Genomic DNA, 26,108 nt, shown 5'->3' on the forward strand with positions numbered 1-26,108 from the left:
AGAACCCATAATTACATCATTTTTCAAAAAACTAACCTAATTTTAAATTCTATCTCTATAATTTGATACTTAATTTCTTCTCACTTTCTATACATACTTTAAATACTAATGCAATTTTACTTTTAAAAATACTGCTAAGACATTATTAACACATATTTAGGCAGTAATTTCTGACAAAGTTGTAGTTTATTCACCAAGAAAAAAGTGCTAATGTTTATTTTAAAATTTAGCTAGAGCATTTTCGTAGTGTTACTTAATTGAGAATGATGGTTTTAATTTAGAGGGTTCAATATACATATTAATACAGTTCAAAATTAAACAGAGATTAAAGTATATGTCACATGGAAAAAATCTCCTCACTTCTTAGAAGACCAAAATACTCCATTCTATTGCTACAAAATATTATTAATTCAGTGTCTATTTTTGCTAACATATTCAATTCAATTTTATAAGCTTTACAAAAGACAGTTTTTGTAAGAGGTCTCAATTTTAGTTTTAAATGGATTCTTTTCTGTCAGTTAAAATAATTTAAAGATATGCACAATGTTTGTGCTGTTTAAGGCAGGTGCCAAGCACATTTTGAAAGATAATAAACTTATTAACTTGAATATCCTCCCGAAGAGGGAAAAAACAATAAAAGAAAAACTCAGGACAGCTTTCGTTTAAGACAGCTGTTTAAATAGCACTCTTCTTTCAGACCATTTAAAAATAATTTGGCAACTAAATTGCTTATGGTTATAACACATATCACTTATAAGACAAGCAACAGATATATAATTAATGACATACTTTAATATTTTTACAAGACTCTTTAAGTTGGTGCCTAGTGGCATTTAACAAGATTTTTTAATTTAGTGTAAAAGGATTTAGAACAAAAACTACACTAAGTAATGAATATAATTCTTCTATAACATGCAGAAAAGTCATCAACTTTTTATACATCATCACTCCTCAACAGTTCTAATTAAAATCCAAACTGTTCCCATTTTGTATCGTTGTCATTCTTTGGCAAAAGATTCAAAATAGCCATGGGTTAGGAAACAACTGTTCACTCATGGTCTTAATTTTTGCAAAATAAATGTGTTTTGTAAAAGGAATTGGCAATATGCCCGGTTTATAATTATGACTAAATAATTATAAATAAGCAAAGTATTACAGCCTATTTTGACTAGTCTACTCCTAAAGCTTTGAGTTGTCGTTCAATCTCTTCATCGGAGATGGTAGCCTTTGAAGTAGAGGCAGATGGTAAGCTTCGGGCAGCTGATGGAGCTTTGGCCATCTATATAAAGAGAGGAAAAGAAAAAAATGTGCTTCATCAAACATTTGGACTATGACATAAAGGACATGCTGCAAAGAGGTTTAATTTACTTTCCAAATGAATATAAAAACATGCATCTAATAGTAAAAGACAATGTAAAACAATTCAGTGACAAAAATAGTGGGAACTATTTCCAATTAAGAAAAGAAGACATTCATACCTTTCCAGAGATTTCAATTCCAATTTCATCCAGAACTTGATTCACAATATCTTGGCTTTCCTCTTCATCCTCAGAGCCATCAAAGATGTCATCAAGTGTATCATTGACTTGAAAGGATGGGAAGAAAAAAGCAATTACTTTTAGATTTCAGGCTACACTTACTTTTTAGAAGGCAGCCCAAATACACACACACACACACACACACACACACACACACTGTTATATTACAGGAGGACAAACTTAGGTGAACCAACAAATTACGAAAGTCACTTTCAAATGTGAAGTTCATTACTGAATACATTTGTGAGGCACTAAATCTGGAATAACGTTCTTATCAACACAAATTATCCTAAAATAAAACAAGTCTATTCTGATTTTTAAAAAATTCATCTGGTATTTCACAGGTACAGGATTAAAGTTTTTAAATAAGATTTCACAAATTTGAATCTGTTCAGCTGACCATGGAAGAATATGCAAGAATCCAATATCCTTTAAATATTTGGGATTCAATATACCTATAATTATATATTACTGTTTTAAAATTTTCATTCTAAGTGTATGCAGAATATTCTAACAAAGTGTAAGAGTTAATATTTTATTCAACTTGTCCAAAGAATGATATCCAATTTAACCCTGCAATGATTATTATTGCTTTATCCTCTTCCACCTTTCTCCCATCCCTTCCCAAAATATTTATGGAAAACCTCCTGTACAGAAGGCATTATGGGAAAGGAATTTCTGAAAGCCTGGGAATATGTCTCATTTATCTTTGAAACTAAGGGCCTGGAACGTGGTACAAATACAATTGATAGATAATGGAGAAAAATGAATGTCCTAGGTAGTATGCACTTAAGTAGAAAAGATAAAAAAAAGATAATGGTAAACAGAAAAACGAATGATTATAAAAAGGTAAGAGATTATATCCAATGGGGAGGCAGTTTCATGTGAGGTGGTCCTTGAAGGCTGCATAGGATTTGACCAAACAGAAGCAGAGGGAATACAATGAACAAAGACATGCAATAGGGATACATGCAGAACAGAGTAGGTTCTTTTGTTTGGTTACTTTAAGGTGCCTGAATGGAAAATGGTCAAGAGGGAAATAATTAAGCAGCTGGCCTATCCTCATTCTCCTGATCACTGGAGGATGTCCCCAAAGGAAAGGGGACAGAAACCTAGCCTGTTCTCCCGATAAGCATGCTGCTTCTGGTAAACAGACACCTGCTGGCAAGAGTCCTTGCTCTCTGCAGGGTGCCCTTGGTTCAGGATGGCTGTAGTAAACAAACCTATTATCCAGGGCAGTGGTGGGCAAACTCATTAGTCAGCAGAGCCAAATATCAATGATACAGCAATTGAAATTTCTTTTGAGGGCCAAATGTTTTAAACTTAAACTTCTTCTAACGCCACTTCTTCAAAATAGACTTGCCCAGGCCGTGGTATTTTGTGGAAGAGCCACACTCAAGGGGCCAAAGAGCCGCAGGTGGCTCGCGAGCCTCAGTTTGCCTACCACGGATCTAGGGGCTTATGGACCATGACTCTCTAGCAAATGTCACATACAGTAAGTGACCATGTGAGTTATAAATTCAAGATGTTTCATAACTTAAACGTTTCCTTCAACATAAGTATAGCTCATTACACACATCATCTATCATTCTGGGTCAGAATTTGTGTCTAATCAGAAAAGATATCAGGAGTTATTTGGGATGTCCCAGCCCTCTCACTGTTTTGCATGCACATTTTAATTGCTTGTATTCTTGACAGATTAATAAATCTTAATATTGTTTAAGATCTTTGATTTGTAGGAGCATGACTTGAGAATCTGACTTCTTGTGTTAGTTCAGAAGTATAAAATAAATTTGGAAAAGGCTAAAGAGTTTAAGGCATATATATTGAGTTTAATATTCAGTTTATTTGAATATTAAACTGAATAGCATTATATATATATATATATATATATATATATATAATGTTAAACTCAATTCTTCCATTTCATACCTATGTAACTCTTTACCTGTCTGGATCTCAGTATTCTCACTGGCAAAATAACAGGAATGAACTTGAAAATTGTTTTTGATTTATGATGTGGGGATTTTATTGTAATCAGCAAGAAACCACTCAGCTTATCTCTAGCTTCTATAAAAATAATTTAGCAGTTGTGATACTCAAATGATAGGGAAGTAATACAGGGTGAGGGGGGTGAGGAGTCCAGGTCAGAATTTATAAGGGCCTCAATGAAAAAGTAGCAGCAGAAAAGAAAAAAAGAAAGAAGGGGGAAGATGAGAAAGACCAGGGATTTTTAACCAGAGATTAACAGAGAAGAAGTATAACAAAATTAATCAAGGACCAAATAATTTATAATCATCTTTTTTACAAAAAAGATGTCCATTTAAATTTTAAATTTATCTTTGGATGAAAAAACTAATGTTGATATACTTTATTAGGTTATAGAAAAAAATAAATAACCACCAATAACTACTATCATTTCAGACTCACAAAGTACTAACATACAAATAAATACAACTGTAAAATATATGAATAGTAAGTATGAGTTATTAATTCCCTTCACTACAGTTGAATGGAAAAGTTAATTCCTCTAATAAGACCTGATCCCACCTGTGCCATTACTGAAACCCAAATAAGCATGTGAGATGTTGTGATCATTATATAAATGACAATTCTTACAGTCATTAAAAATTCACTAATGATGTTTCAAAAAATCATATTTTTCAAAATAAACATTCAAAGTAAGAACTAAAGAATTTTTTGAACTATCAAAAATATACACAAAGTATCATTAAAACCTAAAAGCAAAATAGATAATCTGAAATAGAATATTGGAACAACAGTGAGTTTAGTAACCTTGATAATTTATTTAGATACTATCAATATTTATACCCTAAATGTTGTAAAATTAAAATGCTAGCTAGCTAAACTGGCATATCCTTACATAGTTGTAAAATTACTAAAAAGCATCTTTGCAAAACAATGATGCCAGTGTTGACATATGTAAGTAATAACTCAGTGTTGACCAGGATGCGTAAAGGGTCACTCATTCATTACTGGTGAAATAGAGACTGGTATACTAGTAATCTTTCTGAGAAGAATTTGGTACGAACCAAAAGCCTTATAAAAGTTATTATTCTAAGGAGACTTAAGAAACTTACATAAAGATAAAACAAAGATTTATTAAAGGATTATCAAATATATTAAACATTTTAAAACATTCCTATCAGCCACTATAAGAATGATTCAATAAATTAGGGTTGACATTTAATATTGATGTTACCCAACATTAATGCCATTAAAAAAAAAAAGGCTTCAGAGAAGATTCAAGGTTATAAGCACATGTTGTTATACTATAATGTATTTAAAATGCTGGATAAGGTTCAAAATTACAAATGTAATATGATCTAATAACTATTATAAAATATGGAAAAGTATTGGAAAGAAATGTATAACATTAACAGTATTTATATCTGAGTGGTGTGAAGATAGATTTGGAGGTGATTAGAGAAAGAAGGTAAAGAGATTAGCCAAAGAACATATATGAAACCCTAGCTGAGTGGACAGAGCAACAGCCTTCGGACTGAAGGGTCCCAGGTTCGATTCAGGTCAAGGGATTCGGGTCAAGGATGTGTACCTGGGTCGCAGGCTCCTCCTTGACCTGGGTCCTGGTCAGGGCATGTGCAGGAGGCAACCAATCAATGTGTTTCTCTTACATTGATATTTCTATCTTTCCCTCTCTCTTCCATTCTCTCTAAAAATCAATGGAAAAATATCCTTGGGCAAGGATTAAAAAAAAAAAAAAAAAAAAAAAAGAAACAACAACAACATATATGCATACCCACAGACAAAGACAACAGTGAGGTGAAGTCCATGTGAAGGGGAGGCGGGGAGTGGGTGCATGTGGGCAAAGGATGGGGGAAAAGAAGGACACTTACAATAATGTTAACATTAAAAATTTTTAATTAAAAAAATATAAAGGATAGATTTTTAAAAAATGCTTTAATCCTTTGTAGTCTCTATAGTTCCACTATAATTTATAATTGGTTTATATTAAAAAAGAAGAAAATAAAATATTAAAAACTTTGGGAGGGAAAAATAAAAGAATGAAAAAGCTCCATTATCTCTACCTCTATTATATATAGTATGAAAGAATCAATGCATATCTGAAACTCCAATTTATATTAGAGTTATTTTATTTGCACTAATTTTATTTCCACTAATAAATAAAGTAAAGCAGCTGGGGCCAATATGGCATAGAAATATGGCATAACATAGTTTATATTTTTCCTTCAGTTAAACATTAATTGAACTTTGAGCCATATACATTGACATTTTAAAAAAATAATACTGTGACAATATGGTCACTTATTTAGTAGAAGGGTAATAAACCATTTCTTTTTTCAATATTTGTGCTTTCATGGATGAGAATATGAGATTGCTAGTAAACAGACTTAATTAATTCAAACATGAGAAAACTATAAGTTTCATTTCTAACTATTAAACTTACTCATTTCTTCAGTCATTTCCATTTTCATGTTTTCCTTCTGGAAATTCTGCATTGTCTGTAATGTCTTTTGTGGATCCACCTTCTTGTTTACTGCCTGCATAGTCTTTAAAATATGAAGAAGTCCAAGTCAACTACATAATCATGAAAATTTTACTGTGGATAAGTCCTAGAGAGCACATCAAGTAGACACAAGCTTTGACAAGATATACATTCTGCCATAATCAAACATAAAAATGTTAAGTATTCTAGAAAAAAATAAAATACTCAATTGGAAACCATCTGCTTAACATCTATATAATAAAGATTGGTGTGCAAAAGCTCATCTGAACAGTGGGCAAAATATTATGTAATAAAAATAATTGTCAATAAAAATTCATTACTATTCAGATAAGAGAACTACATTTGACTACTATATGGTAAGTGGGTAATATCCAAATTAAAAATAATTTTAATTTAATTTTTATAAATATTTAACTTAATATCTAAAGTAAAAAAGGATATGCTAGCACAGTGTTTTTCAACCTTTTTTGGGCAAAGGCACACTTGTTTCATGAAAAAAATCACGAGGCACACCACCATTAGAAAATGTTAAAAAATTTAACTCTGTGCCTATATTGACTATATATAAAGTAATTCTCTTGAATAGGAATCAAATAAACACAAAGAAAGTATTTTATAATTACTTTATTATGAAATATTAAGTAAACAAAATAGTGAAAAATTATAAAATTCTTGTCTTGTCTGCACCTACGGCACACCAGGCAACATCTCGTGCCGCGGAACAGCGGTTGAAAAACGCTGCGCTAGCATATGTACTTAATCCTTTAACACATTTTAAGCCATGGTTTAAAGGAAGAAACAAACCACTGAGTTTTGCGAAAATAATTCTTTTACATTTTATGTTCACAACTTATTTCAGTAAAAGAGGATAATGCCATCTAATAGATACAATATTTTATATACATATATAGTTTATAATATATATATATATATATATATATATATGTTACAATGATGCAGCCAAAGTAATCTTTAAGTATGACACTATATCCCTCCATCCATACCAACCCACATATACCTAATTTTCCAATGTCTTCCCATTGCTCTTAGCATAAAAAGCCAAATTCTGTAATTGGACTGTGAGACCAAATATTAATTGAACTCTATTTAATAAGCCAGTCTCATTTTACACTACTGCCCTCTAGTCACACTGCTCTATCACTTCCTTAAATGTGTCATGCTCTCTCCTGACACAGGACCTTTGCATATGCTCCCTCTCACCTACAATGCTTTCTCCATTTGCTTTTACTAAGAACACTCAGATTTCAGTTTAAATACCACTTTCCTAAAGAAGTAGTTCCTGACATCCCAGATTAGAATATGTACTTTGGTTACATCCTACTCAGTATACATGAAGTTTTATACTTATTTGTGTATATTAGAATACTTTACTTGCAACTTACATTATTGCTGCAAATAATACTAATAAGAATAATTATAATAATAGAGCAGTTAATGCCTATATAACCTTACTGTGTGTGAGAGACTGTTCTAAGCATTTTATATGTACTAATATTTAGAGTCAAATGACATTTAAACCTGACATATCTTTATGTGCCAGGTTCTATCATTTTCCCTATATTGCTAATGGGGAATGAAAGCACAGAAAAGGTGAAATAACTTGACCTAGTCACATAGCTATTAAGTGGAAATGAGATCTGAACCAAGTAATTTGGCTCCAGAACTTAGGTTCCTAATGACTGCAGGTTTATAGTAAAAACATCCTATATAATAAAAACCTAATATGCTAAATGTCCAGTTGTCCATTCAACCAATCAAAGCATAATATGCTAATGATATGCTAAGGCTGCTCAACCAGTTGATGTGCACTGACCACCAGGGAGCAGAGCTGTGACCAGTAGGTTAGCTTGCTGCTGGGGTCCGGCTGATCAGGACTGAGCGAGATGGGCCAGACATGCCCTGGAGCCCTCCCATTGTCCCTCCCTGGCTGGCCAACCTCCCATGTCCCTCCCAGACCTCGATCATGCATCAGCGGGATCCCTCGGCCAACTCTGCACCCTTTTACAATCTGGGACCCCTTGGGGGATGTTAGAGAGCTGGTTTTAACCTGATCCCGCTCAATGCAGGAGCTGCCCCCTAGTTGTCATTGTGCTCCCACAGGGGAGTGCAGCTCAGCCAGAAGCTGGGATCACAGCTGGCAAGCGCAGTGGTGTTGGCAAGAGCCTCTCCATGGAAAACAGGCCTAAGCCTGTAGTCCAACATCCCCTGAGGACTCCCAGACTGCAAGAGGGTGCAGGCTGAGTTGAGGGACACCACTCCCCCCTCCCCGAGTGCATGAATTTTCTGCACTGGGTCTCTAGTCTATAATAATAAAAGCATAATATGCTAATTAGACCAGACATACTTCCAGACCTAGCCAGGCTGCGAGGGAAGCCCGGGTCCCAAGTGCCTGCAAACAGATGGAGGGAAGCCCAAGTCGCAGGTGCCAGAGGGAAGCCGGTGCCAGCAGCAGGGGAAAGGAAGGCCTATTTTTGCATGAATTTCATGCATCGGGCCTCTAGTTTTTAATATTAAGACTGAAAATTAAACATAAGTTCCTATTTAAAATTAATTAATAAATCCTCCTAATAATATTCATGTGTCCTTCTGACACATACATGAAAATGCATCATGAGGAAATTACTACTCTAAAGTAATCAAAACATATAGATCAATGAAATAAAAAGCTCACAAATCTCTGACAGTTTAAGAGATAGAAGCAAACATTGTTTTTAGTCAGTTTAAAAAAGTTAGAAGTCACATGTGACTTGAAACATGAAATTAATGAAAATGTCCTAAATCAAGAAATTTTATAAAATTTATTAAATCAATAAAGAATCTAGAAGTAGTTTAATGGGTTATCAAATATCATAACTCATTTTGCTAAAAATTACAGATTCTATACTATTGTACATATGTGAGAGGAAGTGTTTTAAAATCTGATTTATATCTTGATATTTAAATATTTTTCATTAACTCCAAGCCTATGGATAAAAGGGGTGCTACTTACCTTTGCTGTAGTAGACATTGCACCAGCCATTTTCATCTGGGAGTTCATCACTTTTGTTTGTGTGGACATAGAAGTGACTTTTGAACTCACAGCAAAAGTTCTTGTTTTCTGTTTCCGTAATTGTACAAGCTGTTTGGCTAAAACTCTGCAAGCTTCTTTATTACCAATTTTGGCCATCTTCTTAATTTCTAATTCCTAAGAGAGAAAATAAAAAAAGGGGAATAAAATCTTCGAGGGGTAGGCCTCAAGAGTTATTTCAAAAGAACAGATCAAATATATATGGGTAGACAAAACTAGGTTTACAGTTGTTCATATGGAAAATACAATAATTAATAAAGAATACAACAAGCATAAATTATTTCACGTACTCACAAATGTAAACCTATTTTTGTCCACCCCTGTAAAATACACCCTTTCTCCCTGATGATGAATTGAGGCAGAAGCTGTCATAAAGTCATAGAAAGAAAAGAGTAATTTGAGAGGGCAATTTAGTCCACGTTTCCATAGGAAAGAACCAGTACCTTCATCTACAAATACAAAGCTGGTCTATAAAACAGTATGCACATAGAGCCCAGGAGAAAATTTAAAAACTAAACCCAAAAGTAGAAAGAAAAGAAGAAAATAAATAAACAAATAAATAAGTAAATAAGTAAGTAAGTAAATAAATAAATAAATAAATAAAGGGTTTGGTGGAACATAGCAAAAAAGAGCACAGTGATTTAAAGCTAATAATGTAAACATATTAAGTGAAAAGGCCCATCTAATAAATAAAAGGCAGGTTTTCAGATTGGATAAGACTCAAATATATGCTAGCTTGAGAAACAAATTTTAGTTAAAAGAGCAACCACACACAAAGCTAAGTAAAATAATAGAAAATACATATTATATATAAATACTTATTACAATCTGGAAATCTGGATTGGCTACATTAATATTACATAAAACAAACAGAACTTGAGAAAAAGGAATATTACTAAAAATAAAGAGGCATTTGAAAATGATAAAAGGAATCAATACATAAAGATGCAAAACATATAAAAGTCTATGTACCTAATAACAATGCTTAAAAATATATGAAGCACAACTGATAGAAGTGAAATGAGAAGCAACAAATACACAATTAGCTTGAGGAATATCAACAAGTATATTGCTTTAATTTTAATCACTAATAGACAAAAAATCTGTAACAATACAGAAGGGTTTATAAAAAACACTATTACTAACTTGACCTAACCAACACTTACAGAAAACTTCAAAACAACAGCAGAATACTCATTTACAAAGTGTACACTAAAAAAAAGAATCAACAAAATACAGCATATTCTACATCAGAAAGCAAGGCTCAATAAATTCAAGAGGATTGAATTGATAGGAAGTATGCTCTCTAACCACAATAAAAATTAAACTAAAGATCAGTAAGGAAAATATGAAAGAAAAGTCACAAATGAGCAGAAATTAATGATTCTAAATAAGTCATAGATTAAAACAAGTAATGGAGGAAATGAAGTAATATTTTGAACTTAATAAAATAAAAACAGCACATATCAAAATGTGTGTGTTGTAGTTAAAAAGATTCTTAGAAATTTATAGCATTAAAGTTTATATTAAAAAAGGTGAAGGGATTAAGAAGTATTAATTGGGAATTACAAAATAGTCATGGTGATATGGAGTACAGCATAAGAAATATAATTAATAATATTGTAATAACTGTGTATGGTGCCAGATGGGTACTAGAATTATCATTTTGTAAGTTACATAAATGTCTAACCACTATTTTGTGCATGTGAAACTAATATAATATTGAATGTCAACTGTAATTGAAAAATAAAAATAGGTATTAAAAATGAATTAAACAAAATAGTAAAGGCAAAACTATTATGTTCAAAATGTCTAAAGCATTAACAGAAAAAAAATATAAAGTAAACACAAAGTAAACAAAAGAAAGGAAATAATATAAACAAATCTATAAACTGGAGAAGGAAAAAAATGCAGAAAGTTAATGAAATCAAAACCAGGTATTTTTTTGGCACGTGTGTGTGTTTTGCAAAAAATTAATCAAATTGATATACTATTAGCCAGACAGCTGAGGAAAACAACTGGAGAGAGAACAGCCCTAGCCGGTTTGGCTCAGTGCAGAGTGTTGTCCTATGGACATAAGGGTCCTGGGATTGATTCTTGTCAAGGGCACGTACCTCATTTGCAGTCCTCTCCCTGGCCTGGGCCTGGTTAGGGCATGCACTGAAGGCAACCAATTGATGGGTTTCTCTCACATCCATGTTTCTTTCTGTCTTTCCCTCTCTTTTTTATTCTCTCTAAAAATTAATGGAAAATATCTTTGAGTGAGGATTAAAAAAAAAGACAGAGAGAACACCTGAGTTATAAGTAATGGGAACATAAACAGGGGCATCACTTTATATCCTAATGATGTTAAAAAACAATACGAGAATATTATGAACAATAGTATGTGATCACATTTTAAAAGTTGGTAGAAATGGACAGATGAGAGACACAAACTACCAAAGCTCAGTCAAAAAGACAGATAACCTGATCTATATCTATTTTTTAAAAGAACTTGTAGTTTAAAACCTATCCATAAGAAAATGTCACTCCCAATGGGTTTGCTGATTAATCTTATCAAATTCTTCCAATAAAAGAGAAAGTAAGGGGATACCTGCCAAATCACGCTTTACCATCAGCCTTACTCTGATGTCAAAATTAAATAAAGATACTTCTCAGAGGGAAGGCTGGGGTGGGTGGATGGGTGGGTGGAAAGATATCAACCAAAAACTTATATGCATATTAATGTCTTGGTGCATGGATTCATGCACAATGAAAGGAAATTAATTAAAAGAAATATTTTAACATCTCTATTTACCCTATTTCTATAATAAAAGTGTTAACCAATTTCATGATCGACAATGACAGATTGAAACACAAGTGTGAGATTGGTGCTGAGAGCTTTATAATATTATGCATGTGTGAGTCAACTTAGCCTTTTATATATAAAGAATAAACTTGCTTAATTAGACCTATTTTCTGATTTAGCTAAACTTTATGCAGCCCAGTGAAGCACCCCAACTTCTCTTTCAAATAACTGTCAGGAACACAGCAGTAAGTATTAACATGAAGCAAATTATTATTGTAGATCACACAGGGAGAACAAAGGGTAAAATATTTAACTGTAGCAGTGTTAGAATATATTCTGCTCAGTGAGAAAACATGAACTCATTTTCAAGGTCCACCATTTCTTACTTCTTTTCAATCAGGTCAAGTTTCTAAACTTTCTAAATTCCTGTTTTCTGGCTAATAAAAAGAAAATAGAATTCTACCAAATCTATCTATCTACTCCAGGACTTCTATAAGAATCAAATGAGATGAGGCATGTGAAAATGCTTCACAGATAATTGGTTAAACTATAAAATGTTTGCACCTGGCTATAAAGCAAGTTTAGTTCCTTGGTTGAAGGAACTCCAAGGAGGCTAGTGGTTTGGGGGAGGAAGTTGGGCACTGCTACATGATGTCATTACCTAAAGCCCATAGCAACCGTTTCCGGACTGGGCTGGGCTGTGGACCGCATGTTGTGCCATGGGGTTGTGGCAGGACTGGCTGCGGTTTGGTGGGATGTCCCACTTGGGGGTCCTGGCCTGCAAGGAAGGGCAATTAGGGTGACCAGGCTGGCAGGAGAGGGCAGTTAGGGGCAACAGGCCAGGAGGGGAGGGGAGGTAGGGGTGACTAGGCTGGCAAGGGTGGGAAGTTAGGGATGACCAGGCAGGCAGGGGAGGGGTGACCAGGGCAGCAGGGGAGGGCAGTTGTGGGGACCTGGCCTGCAGGGAAGAGCAATTAGGGGTAAACAGGCATGCAGGAGAGGGCAGGTAGGGGCAACGGGCCAAAAGAGGAGGGCAGGTAGGGGTGACCAGGCTGGCAAGGGTGGGAAGTTAGGGATGATTGGGCAAGCAGGGGAGGGAAGTTGGGGATGACCAGGATGGCAGGGGTTAGGGGCAATGGGCCAGGAAGGGAGGGCAATTAGGGGCAACCAGGATGGCAAGGAAAGGCAGTTGGGGTGACCAGGGTAGCAAGGGAGGGCAGTTAGGGGCAATCGGGCTGGCAGGGGAGCAGATAGGTGGCAATCAGGCTGGCAGGGGAGTGGTTAGGGGGTGATCAGGCTGGCAAGCAGAAGCAGTTAGGGGCAATTAGGTAGGCAGGCAGGTGAGTGGTTTGGAGCTAGCAGTCCTGGATTGTGAGAGGGATGTCCACTGGGGTCTGTCCCAAACGGAGTTAGACATCCCTCAGAGGGTCCCAGAATGGAGAGGGTTCAGGCTGAGCTGAGGGACATACCCCCCGTGCAAGAATTTTGTGCACAGCCTCTAGTTATATATATAACTTTAAATATAACTTTAAAACTTACTATAAAGATACACTAATAAAAGGTAATATTGGCTTAAGAATAGTCACAGATCAATGGAATAGCATAGAATCCAGAATGAGGCCCACATAATATTAGGACAATTGATTTTCTACAAAGATAATAAGGTATTTGAACAGAAAAAGATGTCATCCACAAATGATATTAGAACAAATGAATTTCCATAGCAAGAGTGAACCTCTGCCTTACCTGACAACATAGTCATTTAATTCTATATAGTTCACAGTTCTAAATATAAGAACTAAAACTTTAATACTTCCAGAGGAAAATATAAGATAAAGTATTAGTGACTTTGGGTTATGCAAAGTTACTAATACTACTAATAACAGAAAAATGATAAATAATACTTATAGAAATAAAATCATCAGCTTTTCAAAAAATACTATTAAGAAAATATAAGATCAGGCCAAGAACTAGGGAGAATATTTGCAAACATATAGTTAATACAGTATTTGTGAACAAAATATATAAAGAATTCTTACAACTAACTAATTAGAAAACAGCTTTAAAAAAATGGGTAGAGTATTTCAGTAGACCCTTTGGCAAAAACGTTATATAAAAAGCAGACAGGCACATGAAAAGATGCTGAACATCATTAGCGATTAGGAAAATCCAATTTAAAATGACAATCTGCTACACAACGCTAGAATGGCTACAGGGGAAAAGACTGTTAACTTCAACTCTTGGCCAGGATGTGAAACAGCTTTACTTGCATATATAGCTGGTGGGAACAGAAAACATTACAGCCATTTTGTAGAACTGTTGAGCATTCTTATACAGTTAAATATACATTTAATCTATGACCCAGCAATCCCACTTCTAGGAATATTCCCAAGAGAAATGAAAACATATGTTCACACAAAGATTTCAATTGGATGTTTATAGCAACTTTATTCAAAACAGCCAAAATCTAGAATTAACTCAAATGTCCACTGGCTGGTGAATAGATAAACAAATTGTGGAACATCCACACAATAGAATAACATTCATCAATAAAAAGGAATTAATCCTGATACATGCAACAAAATTTATTAATCTCAAAAGTTCTGAGTGAAAGAAGCCATATGAAGTAAGAAATTCATATTCTATGATTCCATTTATATAAAATTCTAGAAAATGTAAACTTATCTGCAGTGACAGATCAATGTTTACCTGACTGAGAAGAAGGTAGACAGGGAGGGATGGGTAGGAGGGATTACAAAGAGAATAAGGAAACTTTTAGGGATGAAGAATATGGTCGTTACCTAGATTGTAATTAACAGGTATGCTAAAATGTATCAATCTGTATTCTTTGAATATGTACAGTCTATTGCATGTCAATTATACTTCATGCTGTTTATTAAAATATTTTAAGCAACACATATTTAAAAACATAACAAAATAGTTAAAGATAGTCAATCTATTTTTTAAAATACAATCATTATTATAGACAAAATAATACTTAAAATATCAAATAAGTTCAAATATCAAGTAAGACACCTATGAGTTAATATTATTTTCTTGTAACCCTCTCTTTTTTTTGAAAACTATGTTATCTTTGTTATTAGCTGAGAATTTGGTCCTGTTTTGAGCAATATTTCTCCCTAGGCATTCATCACTTTTACAAACTGAAGAATACTTTGATTTTATAATAGCAGAATACACAGAATCCTGATACGTCAGCAGAATGACATAAAAACAAAAGCAAGCAGAAATTGCAGAAAAGTGCTCAATGCCATTTATTAGTAAAGCAAAAATCTTACCACCTACCATCTGTCTTTTTCCTAGTTAGCTAATTATTCCAACAATAATTTTCAAATTTGTTTGAAAAGTTAAACTGAAATTTAATGTTCTACTTACCAGCTGTTTTTCTTGTCTCTCTAAAGCTGCTCGATCTCTGCTTATAGCTCTCTGTGTACCTCGTAACTCTCGATTCTGTTCCTTTATTACGTCTGAGAGAACCACATACAAAAAAACAAAACAAAAAACACTAAATGTATGCTCTGTAAATTTTCCTTAATACCATTTAAAAAATGGGGCTCAGAGATCTCAGTGCAAAATACACATTGATTTATTTAATGTTAAAATTTTTTTTTCAGTTCAGTGCATTAAAAAAAATTTGACAAATATTCAAACTTGATTTATAAATATTGATTATATTCAGGATTATAAAAATGAGTGCAGAGTGCTTTCGTCTGAGGTTCAGCCAAAAGTACACATAAATCACAGTAAAATATTCCCGTAGAGAACTGATTAGTATACAATGTTTTATATGGCACATGTATGTTACACACACATCCATTTCATCTCTCCTTCTTCCAGTATTATATGAAATTCCAGAAAGAAATAAGGTTATGTTTACTAAAGCTTTTTTCTGCACTAAGTCACCATAACAGAGTGAAGCAGCAGATGCTCCAATGAATCCCATCTCTGCCACTTGATCATTACTTGTTGGCAAAGTTAGTTAACATTCTAAATCTCAGGTTTCTGATAAAAGAGTAAAATAACATACACAATGCCCCGAAATTTATCTTACTAGCAATTCATCTGGATCCATTAGTCTTACCCTTTGAAGAATTTATAAAAGGTAATAAAGACTAAGTACTTATCTACATCTGATGGATGATAATTAGGGTTAATTATTATCAGAGGCCCGGTGCACCACATTTGTGCATAGGGGAGGGGGGCCCTTGGCCCGGCCTGCACCATCTCACAGTCCAGGAACCCTTGGGGGATGTCGGACATCTCCCGAGGGGTCCTTAGCACTGTCATGGAGACGGAAGAAGGCCCTGCCACCGCTGCTGTGCTCACCAGCTGTGAGCCACTGGCAAGCCTGACTTTTGGCTCAGTGGCACTCCTCCTGCATTGAGCGTCTGCCTTGGTGGTCAGTGCACGTCATAGCAACCAGTCATTCTGTGTTTGGTCGATTTGCATATTAGCCTTTTATTAAATAGGATAGTTATTAGTTCAATGGATAGTAATTCTTACCAAAACTGATCTATCATTGTCAGGAATCTTTTAACTGTTTTACATATATTATACAATATCATGTTCATAGTAATGCTAGAGAGTTGATTTTCTATTATCTTGTATATAATAAGGTTGACTATTAGGAAATTTAAAAAACTTGTCTAAGGTCACAGAGAATAAGCAGTAATGCCAGATTTGGACCTAAGTGTTCTTTCTCCAGAATCAGTGATCTTAATCACTTCACTAGAGAAAATTTTTATTGAAGAGATAAGATTTTAAAACAACAGAAAGAATAGTTTTATCAGTAAACAGTGATGGGAAACTGAATGAAAAAGAATGAAACTGGACTCCTGTGACACACCACATATAGAAATTAACTAAAAAAAAAATTAATGATCCAAATTTAAGAGTTAAGATCATAAGACTCTTAGACAAATACACAGGAGTAAATCTGCATTCAGAGATCATAATAATCTGGCCAGTGTATATATGATAAGAGTATATTTTCCAGAATATATAAAGAACTCTTCCAACTCAAAAACAAACAACCCCCTTAAAACGGGGTGAAGGATTTAAATAGACATCTCTGAAAAAGGTAGTCAATACAATTAGCTATTAGGAAAATGAGATATCAGTTCACACCCATAATAATGGCTATAATTAAAAACAAAAAGGGAAAACAAGTATTGGTGAGGATATAGAGATTGGTACACTTGCACATTGCTTCTAGAAATGTAAGTTATTTCAGCCCCTGTGGATAACAGTTTGTTGGTTCCTCAAAAAGCTAAAAAACATAAAATTACCATATGACCCAACAATTCCACTCATAGGAATTCAAACAGGTTCTTAAACAAATACTTCTACACAAACGTTCATAGCAGTACTATTCACAATAGCCAAAAGGTGGAAACCACCCATATATCCCTGAACAGATGAATGAATAAACAAACTGGGATATCTATACTAATAAAAGCCCAGGTAGTCATCGCGCCCTCACTCACTATATTGTCATAGGATGGCCACCACAAAGATGGCTGCCACAAATGGCCATGTGCACAGTGGAGGCGGGGCCCGGCGGCTGCTCCATGCAGTGAGGCCTGGGGGTGCCACGGCTCCACACAGCATGGAGGAAGCTGGTTCCAGCATCCCCACCACCTCACGTGGAGGAGGCCGGTCCCAGCGGAGGAGACGGGTCGCAGCAGGGGAGGGCAGTTGGGGGTGAATGGGCTGGCAAGGGAGCAGTTAGGCATCAATCAAGCTGGCTTGGAAGTGGTTAGGGGCAATCAGGCTGGCTTGAAAGTGGTTAGGGGCAATCAGGCAGGCAGGCAGGCAGGCGAGCAGTTAGGAGCCAGTGGTCCCGGATTGTGAGAGAGATGTCCAGCTGTCGGTTTAGGCCCGATCCCACAGGAGATCCATATGTATAACGTATACATACGTATAATGGAATATTATTTATATACTAGAGGCCCGGTGCACAAAATTCATGTACTAGGGAAGAAGGGGGCTGGCCTGCGCCCTCTCACAGTCTGGGAGCCCTCGGGGGATGTCGGGGAGCCTTCGCTCCTTATTGCCCACCTGCTCGCTGCTCCTTACCACTTAGCTTGCTGTTCCTTAGTGCTGCCACAGAGGTGGGAGAGGTTCCAGCCACGCAGCTGTGCTCGCCAGCCGTGAGCCCGGCTTCTGGCTGAGCAGCGCTCCCCCTGTGGGAGCGCACTGACCAACCACCAGCGGCAGCTTCTGTGTTTGTGTTCCACACCCTATACGACAGAAACTTTGCAGAGTGCCCTCTTGCACTCCGGGACCCCTTTGGGGGATGTCAGAGAGCCTGTTTCGGCCTGATCCCCCCAGGCAAGGGGACAAGGCACCCAGGGAGCCAGGGAGGGACTGCAGGAGGTTAGTTCCAGGGTGTGTGGCCCGTCTCTCCCAGTCCTGCCCTGCCAGCCACCATCTAATTAATTTTCTTTCAATGTGCACAAATCCATGCACCTGGTCAATTATAGAGTTTTAGTTATAAAAAGAAACAAAGTACTGATAGTTCCATAACATAGATAAATCTCAAAAGTGTTATGCTAAGTGAAAGAAGATAGATATAAATGGTCACATTTTATGATTATACCCATATGGACTATCCAGAATAGAGAAATTTGTGAATACAGAAAAACAGTTTGGTATTTGCCAGGGTGGAGGAGAGTGGGAGTGATGAGTCACTGCTTAATGAGTGCAGGGCTTCATTCTAAAGTGATGAAAATGTTTTGGAACTATAGATAATGGTCATACACCACTGTGAATGTATTAAATGCCACTGACCTGTTCACTTTAAAATGGTTAACATTATGTGAATTTCACCTCAACTAACATAGCAACAAAGCCAGCAACCACTATCCTTTGTAATGATGGAGCATCACAACTTATGTTCTACACATTTCTGTGTGCAGTGTAATTTTTCTCAGAATAAAAATAATACTGAGTAATAGACAGTATAGCAAATACTCCACAATAACCCTAAAATGTAGTTAGATACTATTTCACACTTATTTCAGAGGAGGATATATCTGGTGAGATAATCTGCCCAAGGGAGAAAAAGTGCTAGGATTCATATACAAATGGTCTGTCTGATAGCATGGCCTAGGATTTAACTACTGCATTATGCTCTTGCAATGCTTTTTGAGTAAACAAGAAATAAAGTTATCAGAAACATAATCCTTATAAATATAGATCCATGTCAATAAAAATATACAGTATTTCAAACTAAATGGAAAACATTAATCATTATATAAAATTTAACTAATCAATTACAATGACTTTCTAAGTAAAAGTTAAAATAAGATGCAGAGCTCCTATACCCTACATACAAGATATTCATTTCCCCTTCTTTGCTTACTCTGCTTTTCAGCTAAGTTATATCAGCAAACACCTCTTGCTCAGGGTTTATATTAAGAACACATTCTATATGTTCCTTATAGAAATATAAAGCCATACTATATCTTTAAGAAAGATGAAGAGGCATATGTCTCTCCCCCTAGCCTCTTCCTTTTGGATGGGAAATGCACAATTCATTCAACAAAAAGAGGGACATTCTGTAGACAAATATATTTGGGAAATATTGAAGTTGAAAAAACACACACAGATTTATTTAGTTCAAGCTTCTAATTATGTTTAACATATGAATATACACTGTAAATCCTTAAGGGAAGAATGTATTATAGATTATTTTCCAAATTTATTAAACCAAGGATTCCTTTTAAGAAATCCCTATTAACATTTCCTAGATACTAATGTTCTACAGAGCATTGGCTAAAATCCTATTCTAAAACAATATGATTTATTAGTTGGCTAGTGCTGCCATTAAAAACCCCACAGTATAGGTGGCTTAAACAACAGAAATTTATTTTATCAGTTCTGGAAGCTGGAAGGCCAAAATCAAGGTGTTGGCAGATATGATTTCCATCGAGGCCTCTCGTTTAAGCTTGTACTTAAGTGACTTCTTGCTGTATCCTCACATGGCCTTTTTTCCGTGTGCCCATCCCTGGTATCTGTCTCTTGTAAGGACACCTGCTCTACTGGATTAGGGTTTAGCATCATTACCTCATGGAATCTCAATTACCTCTTTGAAAAGATCCTATCTCCAAATATAGTCACAAAGGGGTTGGGGTCTAACATATGAACTTTGGGGGGACACAATTCAGTCTACAACACATAATATTTTTCTTCTGATATCTATATACTAACTAAACAAAACAGCAAAGAAAGCTCTCATTTCTTTTTCTTTAAAAAAAATCATAAGCCTTTTTCATCCTTAATACTTAAACACTCACAGTTTTATTTGTTTTTTTCTTATTGGTATGAAAACATTTACCCTACTGTTTCAATAAAAAAATATACTCTAAATTTAAAACTGTGAAATTACAAATGATCTTTTGAAATATAACCGCTTTGTGAACTAAAAACCCCTACTTTTTAGTATAAGACAAAGTATTGAGATAGTGATGATGGTCTAAAGCAGTGATTCCAAACTTTTTTGGCCATGCCCCACCTAAGCATCTCTGAAATCCTAATGTCCCCCCCATCATGACATATAATTTTTATTATTCAAAAATGAACTCCTAATAAGCCTAAAAGGCCATTAACTCGGTCTAAACAAACTTCCAAAGAACATGGCATCAATGAAAGGGAAAAATAAAACAATAAAAGGACAATTGAAAAACTGAGGAAGAAATCACTAAGAAATTGTTAAAAAATAATATTAAGTAATATGAAAAAATAGCAATTTCAGAACACAGAGAAATTAGATGCATAAATATATCACAATATATATTTATATACTGTATATGAGCCCCCTAGAACCACAAGAAATGTAAAAAATGCAACAAAAAAAAATTAAGGGGCATTCTCAAATTGTCCCCCTTAAAAATCAAATTGCCCCCCTGTGTGGCATGTGCCCCACGTTGGGAACCACTGGTCTGTTATAAGAGTACTAAGCAATAAAAGAATCCACCATATTAATAAGTTATTAAGTTAAATTGTAGCCAGATCGTTGATACAGGTGCAAAGCAACTGCTGAAGTCTTGATTGCTCAGATCTAGAATTCTAATAATACATTCTTTTTCATTACTAGGATGTATAATGAATGAACACACACATACACACACACACAAATATACTACTATGTATCTTTGTCCTGAGTTCCTGGAACAGAGCTTATATAATCCTGGGAATTTCCTGAGTGATAGAAATGTCTTTTGACTCAGGAAGGGGGCCCATTAGACAGTGTTAGGATGGGGCTGGTTACCAGAAGATCAAATACTTGATTAGAGGGTGGGAACTTTCAACATCACCCCTTAGGAGAGAGGAGTGGCCTTGAACAAAGAGATTGGTAGAACTTCTGGGTTGGCAAACTAATGGACAGGCTGGGAAGATGGCATGCCCAGAGAGAGCATGGAAGCACTTTCTCCCATCCCCTCAATACCTTCCTCCCATTTGACCAACTGTTCTTGAGTTTTAGCCTTATAACAAACCAATAATAGTAAGTAAAGCACTTTCCTGAGTTCCAAGAGTTTTTCTAATAATTCTCAAATGTGAGGAGGGAGTTGTGGTGACACCTGAATTTATAACAAGTTGGTCAGAAGTAATGGTAGCAACCTGGGACTTGTTCCTGGAATATTAAGTAAGGACAGTCTTGTGGGACTGAACCTTTAGCCTGTAGTCTGTGCTAACTCCTGATAGACAATGTTACAATTTAACTGAATTGTTGGATACACCCAGTTAGTGTCAAAGAATCAGAGTAAAGATTATAGTTATCTTTGTTGAAAAACCAACTATTATGAAGTGGGCAAAGGGGTGGAAATGGGGAAAATCTGTAATAGTGTCAACAATAAAAACAAAAGTTTCATGAAATGAAATTTTAACAAAACATAATTCAATCAAATAGTTTTACTTCCCCTTTCTTAATTTTATGTAAATACGTGTATCATAACTGTCACTGTATATTAGAGAAGGAAAATAAAGAAAATTAACTACTGCAAAATCCACAGCCTATTGTTAATAGACCTATTAATATTTAAACAGTTCTAAGCTATAAACTGAAAGCATATTATGTTATACACTAAAACATAGCCATAATATTTTAAAACACATTATGATAAGTAGAAAAATGTAGTAAAATATTTTTCATATGAAATGATAGGTATATCCTATAAAACAAACAAATTGCTCTTTAATTTTTAAAAAATAATCTCTATACTAAACCCACACTTAATGATTTTGCCTTCTAGATAATTCAGAAGGAATAACATGAGGAAAGGTTCTAAGGCACTGTCAATGTTTTTAAGGCCAAGTTTATTTTCCATTATATTTATTTCTTAGTAGGTGTGATTTCTTTCTCAAATTACAAGCTCTTTAAGAGGAGGGAATAGATGTATTTTATTTATTTATCCATTTGTATTTCCACCTTCATGCCAATATTATCACAGTATGTTAATTAACAGTGACCTAAATGACTATAAACATATATACTGAAATGTAAAATAATTAAACATATTCCTTTAAAATGTATCATACAATATATTGACTATCAAGAAAGTTGATATTTATTTATAGTATCTATAAAACCTGAACTATGATAGATATTGTTCTACAATGGAAAAAATGGAGCATTGAAAAAAATCAATGCTTTCCCCCTTTTTCATTGAGTCCTAACAATGACAGCAACATGTACAGGGTACTGCTGACATCTAGGAGCTTGGCTCCTGTCCATCCTACTGCCCTGCTGATTCTTTGCTTCCAGCTCCAGTTAAAAGAGCATTCCCTGAATCCTTATATTAATACTCCAACACTTCACCTACATTGTGGGCTGCTGTAAAGCACTTCACTAAGTAGTAATAGAAGACTTAAACTGAAAATGTCAGGACACCTATAGTGTGTTCTGTCACCATTTCATGAGGTGAAAAGAGTCTGTGGCTGTCCCTACCACCACCCACCCTGCCCTATACTCAGCACAACACTTAGAGAAAACCACCCAGGCCACTCTTGGCAATAAAAGCCTGTCTCAAGCCTTTAAGGCTCTAAGTACTGAACCAGATAACACATGCATGCACTAGAGCAGTGGTCGGCAAACTCATTAGTCAACAGAGCCAAATATCAACAGTATAACGACTGAAATTTCTTTTGAGAGCCAAATTTTTTAAACTTAAACTTCTTCTAACACCACTTCTTTAAAACAGACTCACCCAGGCCGTGGTATTTTGTGTAAGAGCCACACTCAACAGGCCCAAGAGCCGCATGTGACTTGCGAGCCTCAGTTTGCTGACCACGTCACTAGAATAAGGTCTCAGACTTAAATTTTGGACAGAGGAAGACATAGACAGAAAAGGTCCTTCTGCTTTCTTTGACTCTAAGTCAGTAAGGTCTACCTGCTTACAGAAAAGGAAAAAAGAAAGCTGAAAATTAAAAACAAATCTAAAAGGGCCTCCCTAGTGAGGTCTGAGGCCAAGGCCCACCTTGAATTATGGCTGTCCTTTTACACCATGCTCATTTACATACAATTTGCTCATTTGAGGATTAAAGAAAAAAAGTAATTATCAACTGTAAATATGGACATTCATTAATCTGTGGGGAGTATTGTTTTAAGTGTCTATCTTTTGAGGCGGGGGAGGGGACTGTCTCAAGCTTGCAGGGCAGTTCAGGATTACTGTCTCATGAGCATGAGACACAACACAGATTGTACCACTCAGTGGGAAGTAAGCTGGTCTATTAGACAGCATCTTCTCTACAATAAACTGGGTTTTGTCCTTTAAGGTCATGATGGACTTTTTCATCAAATATGTCATATTTTCTGCTTTTAAATGTATTCTTTAGGAAAAATAATTTTGATTTATGCAACTTTATTTCTATCAATTATCTTGAATCTAACCATCACATGCACAAAATAGGAGCACAAAAATATTCCCATATCCTGCTTTACCATTTCTGTTAATTGGTTTTTGGTTCCTAGATCCCAAGAGGGGAGGGAACTCCCCTTTTAGATTGATCTACAAGCTCTGCATCAGCTGGTACCACTGGAAATAGTCAGGATAGTGGCACTGGTATAGTGCGATGATAGGAATTTGAGAAACACTGATCATGACAGTAAAAACAAGAGCCAGGAGTGTGAGTTCTGCAAAAGCAAGCATAGTGGAGCTTACCGATGAACTATAAGGTAGAAAGTAGTCCTGACTATGTGGGGATGTGCAATCTCCTCCTGTAGATGGGAACTGCAAAAATGGTACCAGCTCAAAGGTAAGGGGTAAGAAAGGTCAGAACCTAAAAAATGATAGCTCTAGGAACCAAATTTATTGAAAGCCAGAAGGAAAATGACAATAAGAGAGTAAGTGAGGAGGAATTAGAATTTAATATGCAAACTAAATTCCTTTCTCGGGCTTTGGAAATGGTATCTCAGAAATCAGGGAGAAATGGTATCAACTTAACGAACCAGTTTTGATACATGGTAAAAAAATAAAAAAATAAAACAAAAACAAAAACCACAATGGGAAACAGAAAGAACAGTGGAAGATCATGCCAACAGCTTTGCTCTACGTGTGGTTCAGGGAGCCAAGGATTCACTTAAGAACTAGGCTGACGTTGGAAAACGCAGCAGGAGTTGCTTGGAAAGAAGATGCAAAACATTAAAGAGAAAACAGGAGAATCTAGTCCTACGGTGGCATAAAAGGAAGTAAAAAGGAATATGTTGTTTTTTCCCTTACCAGTAAACTCTCAAAAGTCACTCAAGCCTTGAGAAACTGAAACAAATTTATTACTATTTTAAAAATATCGGTTTTTGGACAGCTGAAAGAAAGTACTTAATGAGCCAACTCTGAGCAGATCTTTAGGTTACATTTGGTTCTTAAAGACATAGGCTTTGGCCCTGCCTTTAAGAACAGCTTAAGTTCAGAAAATGGTCCCAGGTCATTTTTCGGCTAAAACAAGTAGGGAAATGAGAGGGAAAGATCATCTGTCGCACAGACACCTGGACTTGAAGGTAAAGTAACAGTAGCATGAAAAGAAATACTAGTCTTTGGTATCATGACAGGGATGGAGAAATACACAGGGAAACTTTTTCTAGAAATATCCACTCTAAAAGTATGGAGACCTTTGCGAAGAAAAAGTGCTAGGCAGACTGTACTGTGCTCCACATGCAATAATAATACTATCTAATAAAAGAGTAATATGCAGATTGACCATCACTCCAACACACAAGATGGCCACCACATGATGGCCAGCAGAGGCGGCCAGTTGGGAGGGGCCAGGTCTGCAAGGGAGGGCAGTTGTGGACAATCAGGCCAGCAGGGGAGGGCAGTTGGGAGGGACCAGGCCTGCAAGGGAGGGCAGTTGGGGGCGATCAAGCCTGCAGGGGAGGGAAGTTAGGGGTGTCCAGACTGGCAGAGGAGGGAAGTTGGGGGCAAAGGGGCCTGTTGGGAAGGGCAGTTGGGGGGGATCCAGGCTTACAGGGGAGAGTAGTTGGGGGGGTGATCATGCCTGCAGGGGAGGGCAGTTAGGGCAAACAGACTGACAGGGAAGCAGTTAGGCATCAATCAGGTTGGCAGGGGAGTGTTTAGGGGGTGATCAGGCTGGCAGGCAGGAGAGCAGTTGAAAGCCAGCAGTCCTGGTTTGTGAGAGGAATGTCTGACTGCCTGTTTATAGGTCCAATCCTATCGGGATCGGGCCTAAATGGGCAGTCAGACATCCCTCGAGGGGTCCCATATTGGAGAGGGTTCAGGCTGGGCTGAGGGACACACCTCCCCCCCATGCACAAATTTTGTGCACAGGGCCTCTTGTAATAATAATAATAATAGTAATAATAATAATATTTTAGTGTGCCAAGAATGTAGGAGCCAAGTAGAAAGTATAATCTGAGTTTTTAAATACTCAAAATAATAAGTCCTAAGGGAACACCCATCATCCTAAGAAAGAACTGGGTATTCTAGACAGCATCATGACAATATTTTTTATTTGGAAGAAAGCAGATATGTTTCTGGAGGGAATTCAGTTTAAGAGTCTGAATAAGATCATGCAGATAGAGAATGTACAATTAGTATAATGATAGCCCAAACTGGAACCAATAAAACACTAACATTTAAGGAGTAAGTTAGAGGAAGGAAGGAAAGGATAATGGGAGGGAGGGACAAAAAAAAGAAAACAAAAATC

The 26,108-nt window shown here is 35.9% G+C and overlaps 1 protein-coding gene across 1 annotated transcript in view; it reads right to left on the reverse strand.

Annotated features, from left to right (window-relative positions):
* Positions 1 to 661: 661 nt before the first annotated feature.
* CHMP2B (charged multivesicular body protein 2B) overlaps positions 662 to 26,108 on the reverse strand; it is a 29,829-nt gene continuing 4,382 nt past the window's right edge. The window contains exons 2-6 of the mRNA XM_036444956.2: positions 15,321 to 15,412; positions 9,059 to 9,253; positions 5,989 to 6,091; positions 1,479 to 1,585; positions 662 to 1,279 (exon numbers count right to left, since the gene is read on the reverse strand). Of these exons, the coding sequence (XP_036300849.1) occupies positions 1,169 to 1,279; positions 1,479 to 1,585; positions 5,989 to 6,091; positions 9,059 to 9,253; positions 15,321 to 15,412 (608 nt within the window). The 3' untranslated portion in view covers positions 662 to 1,168. The remainder of the gene's footprint in view (positions 1,280 to 1,478; positions 1,586 to 5,988; positions 6,092 to 9,058; positions 9,254 to 15,320; positions 15,413 to 26,108) is intronic.

The sequence above is a fragment of the Pipistrellus kuhlii genome, unplaced genomic scaffold (assembly GCF_014108245.1).
Source record: "Pipistrellus kuhlii isolate mPipKuh1 unplaced genomic scaffold, mPipKuh1.p scaffold_m20_p_2, whole genome shotgun sequence".
In the NCBI taxonomy this organism is placed as follows: domain Eukaryota; kingdom Metazoa; phylum Chordata; class Mammalia; order Chiroptera; family Vespertilionidae; genus Pipistrellus; species Pipistrellus kuhlii.